Source organism: Trifolium pratense, linkage group LG3 (genome assembly GCF_020283565.1).
Source record: "Trifolium pratense cultivar HEN17-A07 linkage group LG3, ARS_RC_1.1, whole genome shotgun sequence".
Lineage (NCBI taxonomy): Eukaryota > Viridiplantae > Streptophyta > Magnoliopsida > Fabales > Fabaceae > Trifolium > Trifolium pratense.
This window is the reverse complement of record NC_060061.1, coordinates 47287516-47307467: the sequence shown is the minus strand read 5'-3', so window position 1 is coordinate 47307467 and position 19952 is coordinate 47287516. Positions and strand designations below refer to the sequence as shown.

Sequence of the window (19952 nt, the reverse complement as noted above, 5' to 3'; positions counted from 1 at the left end):
CGTATTTAGTAGACAAAAAATGAGATTAAGGTAGTGAAAAATTGCATTTTTTTTCGGTGTCCAAATCAAACGAACCAAGTCTCTATTTGTAGGAAAAAAAAAATTATGAATTTTGGTATAAAAAAAAAATAAAAAATTAATTTACAACGAAATAATTGAGTTCAAAGTATTAAATGAACAAAAATCACGTCCAGCCAACCATTGTGTGACACGTGTCCTACTTTTAAAAAGCAAATTTTTCTCTCTCCAGGGTGTAATCCAGTGTGGCGCACGCGCTGGAATCTGATGGATCAGGATGATCTGGGCTGTCGGATGGATCATACAGTCTTGATGAGATCAGATCTTGGCTGTCTGATGGAAATCAACGGTCTGTAACCATGGTCCTTCGGTACGCGCGCGACACTGGATCTGCGTCCATTGATGGGTATTTTGGTTAATTAATTAAAAAGAATGGGTATTTTGGTCCAATTGAAAAGGTGCACCTTGCTAACTTAGACCTAACTAGGGTCTAAGTTAGAAAACCCATATATATATATATATATATATATATATATATATATATATATATATATATATATATATATATTGTATCCTAGATATTTTAATACTCACTCATTTACCATAATAAAATATCATAATTATACTATTGTTTTTGTTTATAACTCACTCACACAATAAAATCAACCTGTAATTTGGTCCCAAAAAAAAGTTAACTTGTAATTATTACAAGTATCAAAGCAATCTTGAAAGAAGTAATTAATTATGAAGTTTCAAGCAAATAGATGACTATCTATTCAATTATTCTAAGAATATAGTTGACATAAGCAACTCTTGAGAAAATCCAGCCTTGTTACTTCTCTCTTGAATGTCCTGTTCATCATCGATATCTGATGCATCTACCCCCTCAGAGCTGCAAACATAACCACCAAAATTTCAGCATTGGGTATGTGTAGTAAATATAATCATATTAGGTTAGAGCAAAATTTAGAGTAATATTGATTGAATTGTATCTCAATTCAACAAATACAGAATATTTAAGTGAGTGTTATGTTACTACATGTTTTTATTGGCATGCATAATTATGAACATAGACAGACACTATGGAAAATGTACTGCTGAATAAAATCTTAGTGATATCTTATAGATCCCATATAATTTAGAAATATACCATAAAGTTTACAACAATTTGGAAATCTATGATAACACAATCATCTATATATATTTTTCATACCACGAGAAACAATATTTTTATTTAATGTAGAGAACACAGTCGATGAGATAGAATGCTATCATATTATAATATACACTATTCTTATGAGTTCATTTAATATTTATAACATCCAAGAACTTGGTAAATTTTTATTCACAAAAGCATACCCCCGTTACAACATATAAATGGAAAAATGATCGTACCTTTTTTCAATGAAGATGTCTTTTGTATCAGTAATGTCCGAGGCATTACTGATTGTATCTTCTTCATCCGAAACCAAGAGAAAATCATTATCCCAAGAAGAAACTTTCTTGTCATGAGGTATTTCCCAAGCAACATTCGAGACACCATGTTTCTGCAGGTTCCAAATACGCTATTTAGAAATTATACATCGTTATATCAAAATCTTCAACTATGTTAGATAAGAATCAATGACTCCTAAGATGAACTGTCGTATGTGACAATTAAACAATACATAAATCATATGATAATAAATAACAGATACCTTTCGCAAGATTGGATAACTTGTATTATGAACTGTTCTAATTTCATTCTCTCCAAATTTTTCATCACACACAGGACAAATCTGATATAGAAACAGTGAACCAGTCAATCAAATATCAAATTTCTATTATAACAAAGTAATGTCTTTTGTTAAAAAACAAATGATACACCTGTGTTAAAAGTTTAAAAATGCTTTTGTTCAATTTCATTAGCAACTAAGAAAGTACATTCATTTTTATAAATTATAACAAATTCAATAGTAGACCACTTATGAATAATCAATCAAGGAAACTAGGAAAAGGAAACAAAATCTAACTGTTAGGATATGACCACATTAATGGTTTTATATTATTTCTAACAAAAACGAAAAGAAAAATAAAATTACTTTAGCAATAAATTACGACGTTAAACATAAATGATAAATCTTCAAATCCAAGAAGTCATACCATATTACATGTTTGATAATCTTCGGAATGGCCACGACGTGAGTAAACTTCAATGTCGAAATTGCATAACGGACATTTAACAATCGACAAATAAACCTCATCCAGGTCAACTGGAATATTCAACAACACAGTATCTTCGTTAAGTTCAAAATAAAATGGATCAACATCAGAAAAATATTTCTAGCACAAGAAATCCTATTTTCATGACATACAAAGTGCAATATCAAAATAAATTTAATAAAATAGAAGAAAAAAAAAACTAATGGTGTCTTACACAAATCCAGAGGCACAAGCTCACAAAATACCAACAAGAAAGAAAAAGAATGATGCTAAAAAATATGTGAGGTTACACTCCTTATTTGTGTGCTTGAAATCATCCAATTTCTCTAAATTAGGGGAAATTTAATTTCTTTTCAACATAGTTTTGAAATGGGTTAGGTTTAGAGACTTTCATGACTACTCCAACTAGTGTAAAAAGCTCCATAACAATGAAAAGGTTTAATTTTTAACCTCTCTTTTTCTTCATCCAAATATAAAAAAAATACTCAAGAAAATCCTCAGCTAAATTAAGAAGTTAACATATGATCAAATCTATTCAACAAAATACACCCAGGAAGAAAAACCTTGATAGATCAAATAGAACATATTAATCTAGTTATGCCAACATATTTTTCATTTTTGTTTTGGCATTGTTGAGCAAAAAACAAGCTTTCATATACACCATACAGAATCAACAAGCTCATAGAGAAAGATAATTAAAAAAAAAATAAAAAATAACCTTTTTTATGAGCAGAATCGTCAATCTCATTCACAATACGAATTTTCGGTGCCAAGATATTTGAAAGTTCATGCCTCATTGAAACTAGATTGTCAAAAGCTGAAACACCTTGATGCTCCTTAGGAGGAATTGGTGAAGAAGAAGAAAAATAAGAAGAGTTCAGAATGATTTTAGGTATTTTCATTGTTTCAAGAAATCGCTTTACCCTTTCTCAACAAAAAAGTATTAAAAAGTTGAAATGTTTTGTTTTGATGGATTTCGAAAGGCCTTTTACTTTCCCTGGATGCGGGGAAAAGGACAAACTGAAAATCCGAGCGAGAAAATAACTTTTTTCTTTCCCTAGGCGTGAGGAAAATGACAAATTGAAAACCAGAGGGAAAGTGAATGTTTTTTTCTTTCCCTAGGCATGGGAAAATGACAAATGAAAAACCACAGGGAGAAGAGAAACCATGATTCAAGCTTAAAGGGAATGAAAATAAGACGGTTGATAGAAAATGTGGTAGCAAGAGGGAGAAGAAGCAAGTATTAGAGTAAAAGTGAGATGCTTTGATAAAAAGCAAAGTGATTGAATTGAAGCAGATTGGAACCCCCTGAAGTCCATATCCAAGGCGTACGTTGGGTGAATGAATTGATCTTCTGATGAAAAAAGTTGATTATACCATCATAAATTTTATTATCATCAAAATATGTGTATCATGACACAGTGAGAATAAAGAAATGTAAAACACAAAGTTATTTATAAATGTCACTAAATTGTTCAATAACCACATGACAATAAAAAAAGCCAACCATCCAATTTGGTAGCATCCAATATGCTAAAGTTTTGTTATAATCTTTTAATAAAAAAACTCATGCACCATAATAAAATCCAATGCCTGCAATTTTTACAAGCATCAACAAGCACCAAAGCTATTGAAAATACAATTAAATAGTTCCTTACAAGGCACAATTATTTGTTCTATTAATTACTCTGAGAATAAAGTTGACATAAACAACTCTTGAGCAAAAGTAGCCTTATTACTTCTCTCTCGAACATCCTCTTCATTGACGACGGTATCTGGTGCATCCGCCACCCCAGAGCTGTCGGCATAAAACCTTCACCAAAATTTAATCATTGGATATGTGTAACATTGTACATTCATATATATAACTATCATCATAGTAGGTTAGTGCAACTTTAAAGGATTATTACCTTTTTGCTATGGAAATATCTTTTGCAAAAGCAATGTGTGAGGCATTGCTTATGGTATCATCATCGGAGGAAACATCACTTGAGCTTGGAACATACACATTTTCCTGAGATGGTGGCATAAGAGAATCAGAGCTTGGTTCATGTTTGGTGTTTCCCCTGGAAACATGATTGTTGTCATGCAATGTCCAATCAACATTCCGCGGGTTCCATAAATCATCACTCAAGATAAGTGAATTGAAAATTGTAGTACCTTCTGTTAAGTTTAAAATGGATCAACATCAACAAGTTATTTATTACACAAGAATTCCATTTGCATGACATTCAAAGTACTACCTCTCAAAATAAATAAATAAAATTGATTGTATGTCTTACACTATTTTAGATGCACTAGGTTAGATAATACCAACAAGAAAGGGAAACAAATGTGAGATTAAGTCCCTTATTTGTGTGCTTGAAATGATCTAAATTCTCCAAAATTAGGGGAAAAATTTTGATTTTGCAAAAAAATTGAAAAGGGTTAGATTTAAAGGTCTTAATGACAATTCAAATATACAATGATACTTAAGAAATTCTGAGCTAAATTAAGGACTTGATATATGATCAAACCTATTAAGTAAAATGCATCTAATCTAAATACAATAAAATCAATAGGTCAGACAAAACCTATTTATGTTCATTTTGTTATGCCATTGTTACTTAAGCAAAAGAACCACTTTTGTTCAAACACAAAAAATAATTATTAAAATCAAATAAAAAAACCTGTTTCATCGGCGGAACTATTACTATCATCATCATCCTCATTTCGAATCAGATATTTCCTTAGGTCCCGATTTATGATTCCTATCTCTTCATTCGCACCAGAGCTTATGCCTTCTTCGAAATAAGAAAGTATAAGCTCGAGTGGAGTCAGATTGTCAAAGGTGGATAAAGCACCAGACACCTCAGTAGGTGTTGCTGAAGAAGAAGAGTCGACATTGTTTGATGGAATAGTCATTGTCTCAGATTATATACTCAACCTAAAAAACTGAAGAAAAAAAATTGTTTCATGGGTTCCGAGGCAGACAATTAGCTACTTATATAACATAAAATGTGAGTGTTTGTGAATAATGGAATTTAATGTCATATAGTCAATTCATAAATTAGAAAAAATATAAATAAAAATTGAAATATACTAAAATTGACCAAATTAAATAAGGAATGCAATTTGAACATAAGATATAAAAAATATAATTCAAACATCGAATAGATAAGAGTAGACGAGTGTAATTATTTTTTATTATATATACTTTATTTGAAGTTAAAGATAAATAAAAATATCTAATTTTGTTGTTTTTTTTTCGTAATTAAAATAAATAAATTTAATGTTGGTTAAGAAAGCTAGTCAATTGAGTATAAAAAAACAAAATCTAGTCAATTGAGTCAATAAAAGAAAAGCTAGCCAATTTAATATTGAATTTATTTAATATTTCAATTGAGTAAAACAAAACTAGTCAATTGAATCAATAAAGAAAGCTAGTCAATTTTATTTTATTAAATATTGAATTTATTTATATGTTTTTATTGAATACCGTTAATCTTGATCTATCTCAAAAATATATTAAACGATTTTAGATTTTTATACAATTCAACATAGATGATCTATACGATATAAGCTTTCAATTCAACGGTGAATTTTGTAAAATTTGTATTCGCTAAAGCGTTATTGAGCGGTGTAACCTTACTCAAATGTTACACCGGTGTAATTTGATCTCTTCCCTATATATATATGAGGTTGCTAATTTACAACAAACTAAAAACATTAAGGTGTAAATTAACAATGTGCACATTTTCTAATAGGACAAAAAAAAACCCTTGATATTTACTTATTTAACACTAGGAAATTTGGGGTTAGTTAGGTAAAATTTATTAAATGATGTGCACCCATTTGCTAATTTACACCCAAACAATTATAAATATATACAACCATAACAAACACAAGACAATCCAGGAGATATATAAAAAAAAAAAAAGACAACTTGAGAAAATATATACAATCCAATTTTATTTATTTTTAACAAAAAATTATTTTCTAATTTTATGTTAGGCTTGCTTGCGTAAAAAAATAATTATGTAAGCCTATGTTATTTGGATTCACGTGAACTACACTTTATTTTATTTTTCATGCTCAGTTTAATTTTTTTTATACATGCTTCTTGCCTCTACTCACCTTAAAACCAAAAACGATGAATTTTTACCTAAAAAAACGATGAATTTTTCATGCTCCAGTTTATTTAAAAAAATGATGAAACAAGTTTCTTGAAATAGAAACTATGCAAATTGGAAAAAACTGTTTAAATAGGTTGTTTATTGGTTGCACATATTTATGATTATGTGGGTGTAAATTACCAAATGGGTGTACAACATTTAATTAGTGTTGAGAGTTGCCTTGTAAAATAATGATCAAAACTGTGTTGGCTGCTGGAATTTGCGCTCCATACCCTGTTTCTTGCGCATCAGGCGCAACATGGGGGCAGGCTACTGGCCTCTGCGCATCATGCGTCAGTTCCTGCGCCCCATGTGCAGGTAGCAGTATATATTGCTGTTATGTTTATTGTTCAGCCGTCACAGGAGAGAGAAAGTGCAGATTTCAAGGATTTTTCATCAACTTTGAGGCTAGATACTAAGAAGGTTGTTTCTAGGGTATATATTGGGATTCTAATCACTTTATTTCCATCTTGTAATCATTATCATTGAATCTCTTGGTCACGGTGAGAGATTCGGGAAAATTGTAGAATTTAGGAAAACTCTAAATTCTTGCAACTCTTGTATTGGATCTTTTTGTAATAAAAAAGAACAAGTTTGATAGTGGAACGGAGAGCTGCTCTCTCCCCCAAACTATGTCATTATTGGACCGAACTGGATAAGTAAATATTCGTGTCTTTATCGCTTTTATTTCACTTTGTGTTTATTGTTTATTCCATAAGTTAGTTTTGGTTGCTTAATCGCTTTGCTCCACACACTTGAGTCCACACACTTGAGTTTATTATTGGTGTAGTTTTCGGTTCGAATTCACAACAATTAGCAAATGAGTATCATCTGCATATTGAAGATGAGAAATAACCACACCCTGTTGGCCCACAATAAATCCTTTGAAACAATTCACTTCTACCGCTTTCCTCATGATCCCGCTAAACCCTTCTGCCACCAAGAAAAGGAAGGGAGCTAGTGGATCTCCTTGTTTAAATCCCTTTGGGATATTGATTTCTTTCGTTGGGCTACCATTCACAAGTACCGACCTACTTCCTGCACAAACACAAGCGCATCCACACTCTCTCCATTTCTCACAAAATCCAAACCTTCTTAGCATGTAATCAGGGATTCAAGAATTCACAATTTCAATGAAGAATCACATAAGTAGAAAGCTTTCCGAGGTAAGTACACATTCTAACGATTACATATACCTGAAATGCCGAATGTTTGTTTTGCATATGTATGATTTTAATCTTGCAATATTGTGAATGACCAAGGCCGGCCTGCAACAAGTGCAAAGAAGCCTTCATCATTTTTTGGGGGCTTAAAAACAAATGGTTGAAAAATAGGTTGTTTTAAAAAAAAAAATGTAGTAGGCCTCAATTTGAAGTTTTATTTGTGGTCTGTGTTACAATAAAAAAGAGTTAATGGCTTAGTATTGATTTCAATTGAGAATGATTACTTGAAAAATATACAATATAAACACTTGATTGACAAATTTGTTTTAAAACTTGTTAGAAGGGAGGCTTTTTTAAGTAGCTAGAAGGGAGACTTGATCGACAAGTTTGCTTTAAAAATTGCTAGAAGGGAGGCTTGATCGACAATTTCTACAAGGACGGCTATTTTTATATTATTGATGTTATTTACAATATAAATGAGGATTATTCTTTTTGAATTGTTTGCGTTTTTTTATTAAGGGTTCCATTTTTAACGCCGGGCCTCCAAATAGTCGGTGTCAACCCTATGAATGACGTTGCTTACAATCTTGCAATATTGGGTACCATTTTGTTCTGTTTATTCTGGCTTAAGTGCATCATGTAATTCTAAATGTTTCATTGAAGAAAATTGGTTAATAGGATTTGGCATGCTTTTGGTATGTTTATTGCATATTGTGGATGCACTATCCGGTTTGTGTGTATTCCGCACCTGGTTATGGTGTTGCCTCGTCATGGTCCTTATTGTTCGATGTGGGCTGCTGTTTTTCCACCAGGTTTGTGCGTATTCCGCGCCTGTTTTTGCTGTCCTGGTGCTTTCTTCTGCGTTGAATTAAAAAGAAGAGCAACCATAACGTTCTTGTAGCGTACTGTGAATGAAAAAGAGGATCAGCCAGTGCGTTCTTCTGCGGTGAATGTAAAAGAAGAGCAACCATCACGTTCTTGTAGCGGTGTGAATGAAAAAGAGAATCAGCCGGTGCTTTCTTCTACAAAAATGTAATGGTTGCTCTGCTATTACATTCGCAGTAGAAGAAAACATCGGCTGATCCTTTTTTCACTCCCCACACCAGAAGAATGTGGAGACGGATGCTTTTCCATTTTGCTGTCCATGCTCATCTGCTGCAAGATCTCTGGATAATTACCTGGAAAGGAAGTGGATTTAATTCTAAACTGATCCCATTATGTTATTATGAGAATGAGAGTGCAAAACAAACTAAATTTATATTAAATATAAATTAAATTTATATTGTTAGCTCTGCTATTATTGTTAGCTCACGTGGAATTAGAAATAAATATAAATTAAATTTATATTCATGTGTGCATGTCAGATCATCGAAAATGTATATTAGGTGTCTAGTTGTCCACCCAAGAAGTAATAAAATGAGAGAATCTTCGTGTTGCATGAGAGTAAATAGAAAAAAAAAATCACGCATCTGGGTAAATAAAATTTTGCTAACTTTACGAGGATAAATAACCATTTATCTTTTTTTTTTTATTATCAACCAAATATATGTAAGTTTCTTTTTATTTTTTTACTAAATGATATGTAGTGTTTGAAATCAAATATCTACCATCTATTCATGAGTAAGGGTTAGAAATTAAATATCCTTCATCTATTTAAGGTCAAAAACTCCTATTACCTAGACTAATTCATTGTTGTTATTTTTTATTTTAGAAAAATATAAACAGTGTCTCCGATTAAACATATTAATAAGAATAAAGAAACTTTTTCTCATGAGTTTAGCTTAGTAGTAATGAATATCATACTATATATGAAGGAACCGGAGTTCGAACCAGAACACTCAACTTATTCACCTTTAAGGTGACCATTAGATTAATTGACAAAAAATAAAGAATAAAGAAATTTATCTTAAAATTTTGGTATGTTTAGCAAGTGTCTTGGAAGCACAGGCATGAACTTTTATTTCATTTTATATATATAAAAATAATTAGTGTTGGGATAATAAAATGGAGTATTTTATATTTTAGCTTGAGAACTCGACGAGTGTTGAATATGAAGCACTCGTGTCAACGGACTCCAAATACAATTCAAATATAGCATAATTGGGTGAATAGAAGAAAACAATATTATTTAAATAATAGTATTTTTTATATATTATTATTTATTTATACATTGAACAATTTATTATTTTTTTTATAAAACATTGAACAATATTATTATATGATCTTTTTATGAGTAAAAACATTATTATATACTTTTTCTTTAGGTAACATTATTTTATACTTGTAAAAAAAAAATTATTATATTATATACTCTTAAAAATACATTTTTTTGGATTACATATAGGGCAAAAGCCCACTCTTAAAAATATATTAGAATATCTGTATTATAAAACGTGATTGAATTCTTGTTAATTAATACTACTTATTATAAATCATGATGCATATCAATAAATTCTTATTTAAATAGTTTTATTGAATGATTTTTCATAAAAAAAATTAAGCTTAACCCTTTTTTTCGTCAAAAAGTAAATTTAATTGTTTTCTGTAAATATATTTCTCCTATTAATGTACATAAGTGCATGTTTTTGATAAATAATATTATTAATTATTTATACATTGAACAATTTATTATTATTATTATTATTTATTTGATAAAAACATTGAACAATATTGTTATATCATCTTTTTATGAGTAAAAATATTATTATATAATTTGTCAAAAAAAATTATTATATTAAATACTCTTAAAAATATTAATTTTTGGATTACATAGAGGGCAAAAGGCCACTCTTAAAAATATTTTAGAATATCTGTATTATAAAACTTTCTTGTAAGACTTTTGTTTTTCATTTTTTTTATTTTTAATAAACAATATTAGTTGATAGTATTACGATGTTAGTTTTTTTTTTCTTGTCAGGACTTGAATCCTGGACCTCCTGCTCCTTCACCCTTAGCTCAACTAGTTTAACCAATTAAGCTATCATTCCCACCCTCTTGTAAGACTTGTTAATTAATACTCCATCCGTTCTAAAATATAAACAAAAGTTGGTCAAAAAACTTAATGTATTTGGTTAAAGATTTAGACCAAATACATCCACTTTTACTTATATTTTGGGACGGAAGGAGTACTACTTATTATAAATCATGATGCATATCAATAAATTCTTATTTAAATATCTTTAGTTTTTAAATAAATGATTTTTCATAAAAAAAAAGTATGTTTAACTCTTCTTCTTCTTTTTTTTTTCAAAAAGTAAATTTTTTTTTTTGCAAATATATTTTTCCTATTAATGTAAATAAGTGCATATTTTGCTTATAAAAAAAGTGCATATTTTGAAATTTAAACTTCGATCTCTACATATTATAATATTTTGGTGGTCAATGAAATATATTTTTTTTAGTCATGTAGTTTAGTGGCTAGAAAATCTAGCTTAAAAGTGAATAAGTGGAATGTCTTGGGATCGAACTCGGACTCCTGCACATATAATGCGATATCTCTACCAATTGAACTAAAATAGAATGAACTATACATTTATAACTTTATAAATAGTTATACCAAATATTTTATAAAAAATGACTATTACAATTGATTAATAATACAAAATCTTTTGTATTAACCGTGCAAGTAATTTTTGACAATAAATATGATAAATAATATTCATGTACTATTTTCGTGTCGCTCTGTTCGATATTTATCTTTTATAAAATCATTAAAACTGAGGACACATAGTTCAAATCAATTGGGATAATATCATTTAAGTTTATTTTTATTTTTGACCAAATAATGTCATTTAAGTTGATAATATTAATCTTTGAGTTTAATTTGTATTATATGTAAAGTTTTTTATACATGAATTCAATGATGTGTTGTCACATCATTTAATAAATGTGACATATCATATGTTTTTAAACATTATATATAATTTGTTGGTATATTATTAGACGCATGTGTAAAATAACTTATACTGATGATGTATATAAATTAAATTCTTAATCTTTTACCATTTTTTTAAAAAATCTTCAAATATATTTATTATATTTCTTTTTTGACGAAATTATTTATTTATTATATAACTTTCCCAACAATATACAATACTGTAGTATATAAATAACAAATAAATATATTAATTAATTTCCATCATGTGCTTGTCTTCCTTCCCTCCAATCATTTTCCTTTGTTTTTCTTTTCTTTTTCATTTTCATTTTCTCTCCTTCTAAATTAATTATTTTCCGGGAAAATTTCTTTCACTCTGTGTTCTCTGGTTTTCCGGCGACAGAGAAGGAAGTAGAAGAGTATAAGGAATAAATTTCTCTGCTTCTACGGAAACTCTTTTTCTTCCCTTTCCTTTACCTTCTCAATTTCCGTGATCAACTCAAACTCTTCAACAACTACTACTTCAATAACTTTCTTCCATGATTTTCCTCTAACATCTCTCCTCTCTTCAGTTTCACAAGGTACTCTTCCATGATTCCTCTTTTTATTATTTTTTTTCTTGATTTTTTTTTTTTTTTTTTTTTTTTCATTGAATTTATGTTTTTCAAGTGTTGGGGTTGACTAAAGTTTTGTTTTTCCGCTTAAAAATTTGGTCTTTATGTGTTTGATCGGTTTAATTTTCAAGTGGGTCCATTATTTGGTTTCATAATCTTAAGTTTTCATGAATTACCAGAAAATATGTTCTTTGGTTGGGGTGGGACCATGTGTATAAATTTTTTAGGTAGTAACTGTATTTAATTTTTGGAATTTTTTTCTGGGTATTAGTTAAGTTGATTAATCTTTCTGAGCATTTTTTAATTTTATCTTAATTTGAATTAACCATGAAGTTTTTGTTTTTCCTTGTTCTGAAATGCATAGTTGCATACCTACTACCAACTATTTTTTTTATGTTTTCAGTTTTTCATTTTAAAAAATAATAAATAATCATTTGAAATTTTGCATGGCTTTTCTTAGAATAGATAGATCTGTGTCCAATTTGTGTTTCATATTTTTTAGGCATGTGTTGTTAGGTTTGTAACATAGTTGACTATATATGTTGTTGTGTCAGTTGGGAAATGTTTTGTCTGCTAAATGTTTTATACCTGTTTTATTGAAGTTTTGTAATTTTTCGCTTTCGTGTAGTATGATATATGATTGTGTGCAAAATATTGAATGATTGTAGCATTTGGAATACCAAAATGTTTTGCATGTTTACTTCATTGTAACAAATTTTCTATTGACTGTTAATTGTTATTCGTATCGTTTTATGATATCTTATATTAATTGATATACTAAGGAATCTGTCGCTTGTTTTTTCTCATTTTGCAACGTTACTAGAAAAGTGACCGAAAATGGACAAACATTCTGGGGATTCTTTGCCAGTTCATGGTGCTGCAGGTTCTTCTTCGTCTTCTTAGTTTATACGTTGAAATGAAATGATTTAATAGAGATTTGTTTTTAATTGATATTGTTTTTGTAGGGCTATCTGGGATTTCTTCGCTTAATATTCCGAATAAAGTGGGAAGTGGCGCATGGAGAATACCACACACAACTGATGTATTTCATGATTCAAATGATGTTAGCTTGTTTTCTACTTCGCTGCCTGTTCTTCCACATGAAAAGTGTAAGCTTTTTAGATATTCTTCTCTTTTAGAACGGTTTGGATTCAGTAAAATTGATTATTGCAACTTCTTTTTTTCCTTTTTTGCTGATGTGCAGTAAATTTGACTGATTCTGAACAAGATTCTGAACAATATGGTCAACCGGTGGATGATAACTTGCTAACATTAGGAAAAGTTCACAAAGAGGACGAAGGACATGATCCTTTTGACGATGATTTTGAAACCAGCGCCATTGGAAACATGCTTCCTGATGATGAAGACGAGCTTTTAGCTGGGATAATGGATGATTTTGACCTTAGTAGGTTACCAAATCAACTCGAGGATTTGGATGAAAATGATCTGTTTGTTAATGGAGGGGGATTTGAAATGGATTTTGAACCCCAAGAGAGTCTTAGTTTTGGTATTTCAAAGATGAGCATATCCGATGGGATTGCTTCAAATGGTATTGGACCTTATGCAATCCCAAATGGCGTGGCAACAGTGGCTGGGGAGCATCCGTATGGTGAGCATCCATCTAGGACATTGTTTGTTCGAAACATCAACAGTAATGTCGAGGACTCGGAATTAAGAACTCTATTTGAGGTATTACACACTTACCTAATACTTCAATACGTAGTATATTTATATTTGGACACAATATTTAATGTTTTTGGGGAACATGCTTTGGTTTCTTTTGCTTTCAAATCGAAGTTTGAGATTGTACAAGTAACTAATCCTTCAATAGGGCTAATTGCATCTTTGAACACATCTGTTTTTGGTAATCATGGGGTTAGGAGACTACCAAATTAAAAGTGAATTTCTTTGTACTCATCTGAATATTTACATTTTGGAATGATTAAACTATGGATGATGCTCTGGATTTCATTTTTGTATGGAATATTGTTTTCAATATTATATATCTCAACTGATTATTAGTTTAAATGTCTCGTCCGAGATACATTTTTAATTGCAATTTCTGGTTAGGACCTGTGGGATTCTACTCTTTACAAGCCTATATTCAGAAAAAAGAAGAAAAAGATTTAAGATAATTTTCTGGCGCATTTATTATCACTGATAAAGATGGAATGGAACTAATAAATACATGAGAAGTAGTGTTGTCGAATAGTGGCGTGATAGCACTATAGGGTAGCAGAATTTGAACTAGTTGATATTGTTCCGCAATACGCTATTTAATATGAAGGGTTGTCAAATAGCAGCCATTGTGGCGATATAGTACTCTAGAGTAGCAGAATTTTGAACAAATCACTTGGTCTGCGATACGCTATTATTTACTACAAAGTGTCGTCAAATAGAGAATATTTTGTGCTATAGTGTTGTAGCATAGACAAATTTGAACAAAACGCTATTTTCAGTAGTCTGCGATTGAAAACACCGATGAAAAGTGTAGAATGAAACTATAACAGCTAGATATATAAAATCCAATGAACCATAAGTTGGCATCTTGTTTTTGCAATTCTTATTGTTGATTATGTATTTCATGTGTTATAGCAATATGGGGATATCAGAACTTTGTACACTGCATGCAAGCACAGGGGCTTCGTGATGATATCTTACTATGACATTCGAGCTGCTCGCACTGCAATGCGTGCTTTACAAAACAAACCCCTGAGACGAAGAAAACTTGATATTCATTTTTCAATTCCTAAGGTTTGATTTTATAGAATTACTTAATGTTTGACTAATAATTATTGGCGTTGCCTATGTGTTATTTATCTCTGTTGTTCTGTTTTGAAAGGATAACCCCTCGGAAAAAGATATAAATCAAGGAACTCTCGTAGTGTTCAATTTAGATCCATCAGTATCAAATGACGACCTTCGCCAAATATTTGGAGCTTATGGTGAGGTCAAGGAGGTAATATAGTTTATCTGTTAATCTGAAATGTATTTATTTCCTTTAATCTCGCTTAATTTTTATCTAGTGCTTAGAGTAACGTTATTTTTTGTATTAAAATTGCAGATCAGGGAAACACCACATAAGAGACACCATAAGTTTATTGAATTTTATGATGTTAGAGCAGCAGATGCAGCTCTTAAAGCATTGAATCGAAGTGACATTGCCGGCAAACGCATAAAACTTGAACCTAGCCGCCCTGGTGGGGCACGCAGAAAGTAAGTTCTGTTTTATCATGGTTTGCACACATAAACATCTCCGGTAACAATAACTTTTCTTCTTTGATCCGGTTTCTTAATTCTTTTGTGCATGGAGGTAAAGTAGTGACAACGCTTGAAGGTTTTGAAAATAGAGGCACACTCATGAACATCTATTATATATTAATAACAGTTATATATTTTTGATCCGTATTAAGTTAGCAAAATTTGATTATGGTGTTTATAATTCTTTTTATTAATTTAATTTAATCCGTGCATTTAACCAAAACATTATGATATTAGTCCCTCATTATTAATTTTGACGTTAATAAATAAAACTATTACACAGCACAGGTCTCATTTACAGTTTTCCCCAAATGTATTGCAATCTACCTGGATGCAACACGGTTTATGCACTCCTTTTATTTCTCATGATTTTTGTCCTTCATCTTTTGGAGAAACTCGTCCTATACATGTTGTGGGCTTCTCTGATTTCTGATTGTGTTGAGTTTAGTATGTTTGAAATTCTTGATCAATCATTTTTATTTTTCATTCATATAGAAACACTTGAGGCATTGGTCTTTTCATCTCGTGTTGCCGTTTTTGTTTTAACATTCTACCACTGTTTTTCTTTGCTTTAGTCTAATATTGTAATTGATATCTTTGGCAATGTTATACATATAATTACACCTGTATAAAACCTGTGATGCATATTGCCTTGTTAGCTTGATGCAACAACTGACTCAAGAACTGGAACAAGATGAAGCTCGAACTTTTAGGAGTCAAGTGGGTTCACCTATAGCCCATTCTCCCCCAGGTAAATAACTCCTAATGCAATTTGTTTTCTCATGTTGTATCATTGAAGAAATGTATCTTCAATTGCTAGGTAAATTTAATAGGCAATTTTTTCACAGGTAGCTGGGCGCAATTTAGTAGTCCTGTTGAACCTAATCCATTAGGTTCTTATAGCAAGTCTCCTGGTTTGGGTCAGGCCAGCCCTATAAGCACCAACCATTTATCTGGATTGGCTGCAATTCTTTCCCCTCATGCATCAACATCTCCCAAAATTGCGCCTATTGGCAAGGACCCTGGAAGAGTTTCAAGTCATATGTTTGCCAACTCTGGATCAACACAAGGAGTAGCTTTTCAGCATTCTATCTCCTTTCCTGAACAAAAAGTAAATGCAAGTCCTAGGCCTATATCTGCTTTTGGTGAAACAAATTCAAGTTCATCGAGTGTTGGAACACTGTCTGGTCCTCAATTTCTTTGGGGAAGCCCGACTCCTTACTCGGAGCATTCAAACACATCTGCCTGGTCTGCATCTTCCCTTGGGCATCCATTTACATCTAGTAGCCAGAGGCAGGGTTTCCCATACACGGGTCATCGCAATCCTTTTATTGGCTCTCAGCACCATCATCATGTAGGATCTGCTCCTTCTGGCCTTCCTCTTGAACGAAATTTCAGATACTTTCCAGAGTCACCTGATGCTTCTCTCATGAGCCCCATCGGATTTGGGAATTCAAATCACGGTGATGGGAATTTTATGATGAACATGGGTTCCCGTTCATCTGTCGGGCTTGGTCTTGGCCTTTCAGCAACTACCAGCGAAATTGGTTCACCTAATTTCGGAATGATGTCCCTACCTGGTCATGGTTCCTTGTTTCTTGGAAATAGTTTGTATGCCGGACCAGGATTATCTAGCATTGAAGGATTTGGTGATCGTGGACGAAGTAGGCGACCTGACAATAATGTGAACCAAATTGAGAGTAAGAAGCTTTACCAGCTTGATCTTGACAAAATCATCAATGGTGAAGATACAAGGACTACATTAATGATTAAAAACATTCCTAACAAGTAAGAACAACAACTAAACAAATATCCTAGTGATTCCATCAAAATCCCAGTGATGAATTTCTTGACAACTTTTGTCTGCTGCGATTGCAGGTACACTTCGAAGATGCTGCTTGCTGCAATTGATGAAAATCACCAGGGAACTTATGATTTCCTCTACTTGCCAATTGATTTTAAAGTATGCACATCTTATATGTCTTTTCAATTTGAGATTTATGGTTTTGGATCTGATTCCAGCATGACTTATTTATTAATGACTCTTTTATTGCAGAATAAGTGCAATGTGGGTTATGCTTTCATCAATATGGTCTCTCCTTCACACATCGTCGCCTTCTATAAGGTTTAAATTCTACCTTTGCTTGCCTGAGGTTATAATGTTCTATCTATAATTAATTTTCATATGCATAGTTTGTAATGTAAGGATTTCCTAAATTTGACATTGTGTCACATGGATAGATGTTTGTTCCTAACGTTTATGGTAGTTTCTGGTAAATTCCTTATAGTATTGAACTTGTTTTGGTATGGAGAAGTATGTAATATGTATGGTTGCATTGTAAGAACTGTCGTGAAAATTTATGCAGGCCTTTAACGGGAAGAAATGGGAGAAGTTTAATAGCGAAAAAGTTGCTTCACTGGCATATGCACGGATTCAAGGAAAGGCTGCACTTGTGATGCATTTTCAGAATTCAAGCTTAATGAATGAGGATAAGCGGTGTAGGCCGATCCTCTTTCATTCAGAAGGCCAAGATACTAGTGACCAGGTATTGACTCAATTGCTTGAAGTTACAACATTTCTAGCTTGACTTATTGGTTGAATGTCATAAATTAAGAACAACTGGATTTCAGATTGAACATGGATTTTCGACATTCTCTCCTCCTTCTAGTTACAAAAATCAGGATAAAACATAATTAGGATCGTTTTGGAGAAAGGGTTTTTTTAGGTCTGGATGAGTAATTTAGAATAGATTAAAAAAAAAATAAGTTCGTGATTCTATATTGTTGTTTTGGACTATTGAGGTTGTGCTTGTGCATCATACCGATTTCTTACTGACATTATCAAAATGTATACAATGTTGGAGTGATAAGTTAGAGGTGAAGATTTACCATAACACCGCATGTAGGAGTTCACGTGACATGATTGCTATTAACAGTCCCACATCGGATAAGATATGGCCTGAAAATTACTTTATAAGGGGGAATCAACCCTCACCTTATAAGTTTATTCTGTAAGGGTTGAGTTAGGTCCAATCCAAATTCTAAGAAAACCTGAGTTTGTGGCCTGACTAGTCATCAGTTTCTTCTTTTAATGAATTCTAGCCACATGAGTGATAAGTCCTGAGAATTTAGTTTATTTGTACGCAGAGCTCGTATTAAATTACTTAATTTCTTAGTTGGTTTTGAGGATAGCTTAGTTTTGTTATGTAATGTTTGAGTTGTCAATAATAAATATCACTTTCAATTGCAACTTTAATTGTAAAAGCTACATTTATTGGTCAGTTTATTCATGTAATAACTTTCAAGTGCTTGTCTGACTATTTATCTCTGTTACCATTTAGGAACATTTTCTATCCAGCAACTTGAATATATGCATTCGTCAACCGGATGGATCTTACTCAGGTGATATGTTGGAGAGCCCAAAGGGCAATTCGGACGAGAACCTCGAGAAAGATTAACCATTTGTTAGATATATTATTGTTCCTAGCCACATTGCATATGGTCTAGGAGTGCTAACTACTGCATAGATTATCCTAAAGGTGTACAAAGTTGATTCATAAAACAAAAAACAAAAACAATGGTGTATAAAGATTAAGGGCGGTATCCATTTATCTGCGGGAGGAGACTACTCTTAATGTATTAATAGTTCATGATAATCTTCAAAAAAAAAAAAAAAGCAGAAATGAAGATGTGTAGAGAAACAATTGTGTTATAACTTATAATACCAGAGGAAAAGAATAACTTGGAGTTGGAAGTGTATTGCTGGATGGTAAGTTTCTACAGCAGCATGCATGCCAGATTGTGCAGGATGACTGTCTTGGATTTATTATTTTTTCTGGTCCTTTGTTGAGGCTATTATGGTCTTTTGAGGAATATTACTATGTATATGTACCAAAACAAAGTTCCAAATTATGGAAAAAAGTTTGTATATAAGGAAAACAAGGAACTATCTTGTTTGTAATTGTTGCTTCATTTAGTCTCAAATGTGTATGTACATGTCTGTACAGATGTGAACTGGTTTCATCAGAATGTTGTTAGTGAAAGTCTCGAAACATTGTAATATTGAAGGTTCTTTTTAGTATTAATTTATTTATCTTAAATGAATGTGTGATCCTCTCCATAAAGATAAGCATATGAAATTTAGTTAGACCGAAGTATCTGTTGAAATGTCGCATGCTAATTGCTTGAGTAATGTAAAATGAAAAGTATTCAGCAAACTAAGTTTCATTTTTTAGATATATTACTGTTCCTGGACACATTAGTTATGGTCTAGGATTGCTAATTAATGCATAGGCAATCTTAATGTGTACAAAGTTGATTCATTAAAAAAAACAGCAAAAATTTTATATATAGCGACTAAGGGAGGAATCTATTTATCTGCGGGAGGAGCCTCAATTTTTTTTTTTTGTTTTGAAGAAACTAAATTAGTCCACCCAAATTGGCACATTCCCAGGTTCCAAGTCAATACCACCAAACCAACTCAAGTGGGTTTATGCGCCTCAGAATGTGGAGTTTCAATGTTCTGAAGAATATGGGAAACCATGCTGCCATTGGCCTTTATATGTTTGAATACGCATACACTCCTTCGTCATCTTCTCTAGGACATCATCTTCTCTAGGACATCATTCATCATACACATCATACACTGATCTTCAATATTACACTC

General features: G+C 31.6%; 1 protein-coding gene and 1 long non-coding RNA gene across 3 annotated transcripts; one reads left to right on the top strand and one right to left on the bottom strand.

Annotated features, from left to right (window-relative positions):
- Positions 1 to 781: 781 nt before the first annotated feature.
- Positions 782 to 1797, bottom strand: LOC123917225. The gene is made up of 3 exons (XR_006812412.1): positions 1716 to 1797; positions 1414 to 1565; positions 782 to 910 (listed from the first exon to the last, which is right to left on the bottom strand). It is a non-coding gene; the product is annotated as an uncharacterized LOC123917225 (long non-coding RNA).
- Positions 1798 to 11636: 9839 nt separating this feature from the next.
- LOC123917223 (protein MEI2-like 2) lies at positions 11637 to 19390 on the top strand. Of its 2 annotated transcripts, none has more exons than XM_045968892.1 (13): positions 11637 to 11992; positions 12849 to 12908; positions 12991 to 13134; positions 13230 to 13714; positions 14621 to 14779; positions 14868 to 14984; positions 15090 to 15241; positions 15946 to 16037; positions 16135 to 17074; positions 17165 to 17249; positions 17343 to 17411; positions 17653 to 17832; positions 18628 to 19390. In XM_045968892.1, exons 2-13 carry the CDS (start codon positions 12863 to 12865, stop codon positions 18742 to 18744), a joined length of 2586 nt encoding a protein of 861 aa, XP_045824848.1. In that variant the 5' UTR covers positions 11637 to 11992; positions 12849 to 12862; the 3' UTR covers positions 18745 to 19390. The 2 variants fall into 2 exon arrangements, with proteins under 2 accessions (XP_045824848.1, XP_045824849.1); XM_045968893.1 differs by having other exon boundaries at positions 11700 to 11991; positions 12841 to 12908.
- The last annotated feature ends 562 nt before the right edge of the window (positions 19391 to 19952 follow it).

Bases quoted from the DNA above. Each gene is read 5' to 3' on its own strand.
- LOC123917223 (XM_045968892.1), top strand. From the start codon at position 12,863: ATGGACAAACATTCTGGGGATTCTTTGCCAGTTCATGGTGCTGCAG. The intron at 13,135-13,229 runs GTAAGCTTTTTA...GCTGATGTGCAG, and splicing joins TGTTCTTCCACATGAAAAGT to TAAATTTGACTGATTCTGAA. The intron at 17,075-17,164 runs GTAAGAACAACA...CTGCGATTGCAG, and splicing joins ATTAAAAACATTCCTAACAA to GTACACTTCGAAGATGCTGC.